At 37.6% G+C, this 5,313-nt stretch overlaps 1 protein-coding gene across 1 annotated transcript in view; it reads right to left on the bottom strand.

The window, feature by feature from the left end:
• Window positions 1-5,313, bottom strand: part of TCTN2 (tectonic family member 2) — a 29,701-nt gene that overhangs the window by 16,045 nt on the left and 8,343 nt on the right. The window contains exons 5-9 of the mRNA XM_008591514.1: window positions 4,377-4,477; window positions 3,036-3,232; window positions 2,506-2,632; window positions 1,342-1,483; window positions 65-130 (exon numbers count right to left, since the gene is read on the bottom strand). Of these exons, the coding sequence (XP_008589736.1) occupies window positions 65-130; window positions 1,342-1,483; window positions 2,506-2,632; window positions 3,036-3,232; window positions 4,377-4,477 (633 nt within the window). The remainder of the gene's footprint in view (window positions 1-64; window positions 131-1,341; window positions 1,484-2,505; window positions 2,633-3,035; window positions 3,233-4,376; window positions 4,478-5,313) is intronic.

Consider the following 5,313-nt stretch of genomic DNA (forward strand, 5'->3'; position numbering starts at 1 on the left):
ATTACTTGTAAGAAATGACATATAAATTTCTGTAAAAATGACATAAAAGTGTAAATTAAAATACCTGTGTTGGTGATGAATCTGTCTAGGTCAGTTGCTTCCTCATAGATTACTTTTGGTGTAACTATGCCTAAAAAGATACATAAATTAACTTCCACAGGACTACGTGGCCTAACATGATCACGTTTACTTACTCAAAGGAGTTTATCAGCAAATATGGTAACGGCGCTTGCCCTGTGTGCCAACTACAAAACTCTTCCCACTGTCTAAACACCGACAGATGGGAATCCCACTGCTTTTAGCATCTGACTATAATTGAGGAGGAGAATTCCAAAAGTCAGTGATGATAATCTGGTGTGTCACTATCACGTAAGAAAAAATATGCAGTACACTGCAGGTGGGAATGTAAAATGTTATAGCCACTGTAGAAAATCGTTTGGTGGTTCCACCAAAAGTCATATTATCATATGACATGACAATTCTAAGTATATACCCAAGAGAAATGAAAACATATGTTCACACAAAAACTTGTACACAAGGGTTCACAGCAGCATTATTCATAACACTCAAAAAGTAGAAACAACCCCAAGTCCATCAATTAATGAATGGATAAACAAAATGTAGTATATCCATACAATGGAATGTTATTCGACCATAAAAGAATGTTTTTGGGGGGGACCGGTAAGGGGATCGTACCCCTTGGCGTGGTGTCGCCTGCACCGCGCTCAGCCAGTGAGCACACCGGCCATTCCCATATAGAATCTGAACCCGCTGCCTCGGCGCTCCCAGCACCGCACTCTCCCGAGAGAGCCACGGGGTCGGCCCAAGAATGAAGTTCTGACACACACTACAACCTGAATGAACCCTGAAAGCATCATGCTAAGTGAAAGAAGCCAGACACAAAAGCCCATATGCTATATGATGTCTAGAATAGGTAAATCTACAGAGACCAAAAACAGATTGTTGGCTGGTTGCTAGGGGGAGGGGGGAGGGGACAATGGGGAGTGATTGTTTAATGGGTACAGGTTTCCTTTTTGGGTGATGAAAATGTTTTGGGACTAAATACACATGATGGTGATACAACATTGTGAATGTACTAAATGTCACTGAATTGTACACTTTAAAATGGTTAATTTTATGTTATTTGAATTTTACCTCAAAGAAAGAATATGCAGGGTGCTATCTTACGGAACTGAGCTTTTTCCAAAGAAAACAGCTTCCTCAATTAGTAGTTGAAATATTATTTTAGTTGGTCCAGTAGAAGTGATTTATAGTCTCATGAGATCATAGTTTATCCTAACACTCAGGTATGTGTTCTGTTTTCAAACAAATGTAACATACCTCCTATGGCACCATTCTTTACCTTCACGTTGATCACAGAATCCCGTTCTTGGTATACTTCCAAATTAGTAATGCATTTAACATCGAAATTCTGAAGGAATGCCACTGGGGCATTCTGCATACACTGCCCAGCGAGGGACACCTTGAGGGTAAGGGAAAAACCCAGCGGATTTACGGCTTCTCTTCCAATCATAAAAAAATAGATCAACATTTCTTAAAATTATTCTTTCTGCAGCCTGCTCTTATTGCTAGTTTAGTTTCAACAATGGCTAGTTCACTGACGAGTGGACCAACTTAGGAAAACAACTGATTTGCTAATCAAGGTCTGGAAGTCACTGGTTGAGGAGCCCCAATAAATATTATTTAATAAAAACAAAGAAAACACCTTGCCCTGTTCCATTTACTGTATAGAGACAGGAGAGACATGATTATATTCAACTTCATTTTCTCTCCCTCATCACAACCAGATTTTTTAAATACTATAAAAATGTATTCACATGAATAGTGAAGAGAAATGGTTTAGCCTCCCATGCTTTCTTCCCACAAGTATTTTTTTCTCATAATGATGAACTTAAAAAAAATAAAGATTTCAGGCCAGCCCGTGGCTCACTCGGGAGAGCGTGGTGCTGACAACACCAAATCAAGGGTTAAGATCCCCTTACCAGACATCTTTTTTAAAAAAATAAATAAATAAAGATCTCACCCATACCAGCCAGCCACCAAAAAATAAAAAATAAAGATTCCCAGGTCTCCTTTAAATTCATCTAAGCCCTGATTTTTTTTTAGATTTCATATAAAATTCTATAGCCTTAAAATATTTTTGAAATTCTGAAATGTTATATAAAATGATATATTTATAGCTTACTAGAAATTGGCTATTAAACTAACAGAAGTGAAGAATTATAGTTACTTCCATGGAAATTTATAGAAATCTTTTGGTTTTATTTTGTAAGTTCACTCTGAGATTTAGCAAAGGCTGTGATTAATTCAAGAGTGACTACTTTTTTAAAAATCCAGAGACTATTAACAGGTAAGACTCTGGAAAGTCTGTAAGAGAAAAATAAGTAACTTTGGGAGAGATGTTAAAGAGAAATATGAGTTAAATTAACAATAGGATGGGAAAAATAAGAGAAGGGCCGAGCATATTAAAATAGAAATTATTACCTGTGGAATAGTAAAATATGCCTTGTCTACAGTCATAATTGGATCTCCTTGTTTGTAACCAAAGTCTGAAAAGTCTTTTAGATCAGTATGCAAATGAACTTCAAAGGAAGAGTCGTGTCTAGGGGAACTGTAAATCATTAAGAAAGATTATCACTGACACTTTCAGCTATCATCTGCTAAAACACAATTCTTCCTGTAAGTTTTTATTTACTGTTAAATTACAAAAATCACAGATAGTTGTAAATTTGCAACTATATGGAACTGTAACATACAGAAAGTTAAAGTTTCCTACAATTCCTTCTCCACCCTAGAAAATTACTATGAACTGTTTGGGTATCAGTCAATTTCTCCAATGAGGCCCAATTCTTTCAAATACTTAATGTACAACAGACATTCTCAATGAAATCTAGAACTGAATTGTTTAAGCCTGGAACCTCTGGAGAGGTGTTGAGCAAGCATGACCCTCTGGACACGGACCTCACCAGCACCAGCAAAGGACGCCCTCTCCCAGGAGTTGTGCAGACACTTACACGGAGCCGTGATAGAAGTAACCGAGGAAGGGCGAGTTGGCAAGGGGCGACTGCACACACAGGAAAGGAAACCAGTCAGGGACATGGTGTGGGGTCCCAGAAGAGCAGAGCTGATCAAACAGAGGATTGACGTCTCCTCCAAAAACGCCAGTGAAACAGGACTGTCTGAACAGTTCTGTTAAATCTGAAGAGCATTCCTTGGAAGCAAATGCAAAGGAACAATGAGAAGACCAAGCTTACATGTCACCGCAAGTCAAGAGCTCCTGGCAAGACACAGGTATTGATATTCAACTCTGTACCCCACAGTTACATACAATCAACTACATTTCAATAAAAAATCAGATACTGCACACAGGTATCAATATTCAACTCTGTACCCCACATATGTATACGATCACCTATGTTTCAATAAAAATAAATTAATTAAAAATAAAACAAACAAACAAAAATACTTAGCAAGGTTAGATCTCCTGGCAAGCACGATGAACACCAATTCTCTGAGGCCAGCAGGACTCTACTGAGTAAGCGAGAAACAAATACAATCTCTAGCCCGTCTAAAAGCACATTGTGCCCACATAAAGTAAAATAGCTCTAGAATTTCCTTAGTCAATTCCCTAATGAGCCTCCATGTCAGGAACTTCAAGTCTTCAAGGGAACCACAGCTTTACCAGGAATATAAGATTTGCTCACGAAAACAAAAACAAAGAAAAAAAAAAAAAACTATAGGACAAGCAGAAAAGACAGCACAGAAAAACCATAGGACAAGAAGAAAAGACAGCACAGAATAGACCCCAAATGGGGATTAAAACAGAGTAAACTTCCCTTTCTAATTGTCATCCACTCAAATCCCTAGCCCAGAAAAGCCTAAGGACATTTAGAGTTAAGGCAAACAGTTTATGTTCCACAAGAATCCTCAAGGCCCTCAATATATCATAACACAACCCAATTAATGTCATCTTTTGGGGGGTGATAGAAATGCTCTAAAATTAGATTGTAATGACGGCTGTACAACTCTGCAAATTTACTAAAAATCATTGAATAAACGTATTTTCTTTGTTTTATATTTTCTTAAAGGCTTCTAAATAAATAATACTAGAACCATCCTCTCAGTATCATCTTTGCAATCATAACTTAATACAAACGGATACACTTTTTTTCACATAAACCAGACAGACAATACCAGAGAAGAAAATATTCAATTTGAAAGCAATTTGCAAAGCAAAATATAATCTCAGTTTTGAAAGACCATCATTAAAAAGCTATTGATGGGGAACTGTTGGCGTACTTTCATGTGCTGTCAGGTAGCACAACTTTTGTGTGCAGTAATGAGCAAGAACGTACCTGGTCACAACAGCAGCGAACATCACAGGCCCCAGCTGTTAAATTACAAGGACAAGGACCAAGGGGCTGATATACTTGGTTAGGAATAACAGTCATGTTCTCTGAAAGGTACATAAAGAAAAGTTCAGCTATGAAACACCCTGATGTAACAGTGTCACATTTTTTACATTCAAAAGAAAACTGAATCATCATGTTGTATAAATCTCCATTACCAAATATTTCACATTAAGAAATCTCTGAAATGAGCTATACATAAAACATATCTGAGGACTTAATCTACTACTCCAACAAAAACCCAAATACATATAAGAAAACACGCTAATTATAATGAACCAAAGAAGTCACAGCTGATCCCAAAGAAAATCAATTGATTAATAAGTACAAGTTAGGACAAATGTAATGCACTGATTTTACTTTTCAGTATACTGAACAATCCTTTCATCACACATCCTGATATTAAGCATTTACTCCTTCCAACTCATTATGATCTTGTGGTTTGATAGAATGCAACTCATTCACTGAAGCCATGGTAACATTTCAGAAGCTTATCTGCAATCTGTCAAACCACAAGATCATATTTAATTATGCCACATGCTCAACCTCAAGTCTCTATTACAGTGTAAGTCCAACTCATCACATCATGATTCTCTTTCAGCTGTGAGGGAAATTAGCTCACCCCTTTTCAAGTGTTCAGTAGGCACACGTGGCTCGTGGTTGCTATCCCCAACAGTGCGTGTGGGACAAATGTGGACTGACTTCTAGGGCAGGGGAGGGACTGTGCTATGCACTGATGATACACTGAGACACAGCGGCTGCCCTTAAGGAATGCTCACTCTCACGGGGAGAAGAGACAGAGAAATAGATCATGTGACCACCATAATGGGGTAAACACCAAAATAGATTTTTTTTTTTTTTTTTTTAAAAAAGAACCGGGGAG

Source organism: Galeopterus variegatus, unplaced genomic scaffold (genome assembly GCF_000696425.1).
Source record: "Galeopterus variegatus unplaced genomic scaffold, G_variegatus-3.0.2 Scaffold147, whole genome shotgun sequence".
Classification (NCBI taxonomy): domain Eukaryota; kingdom Metazoa; phylum Chordata; class Mammalia; order Dermoptera; family Cynocephalidae; genus Galeopterus; species Galeopterus variegatus.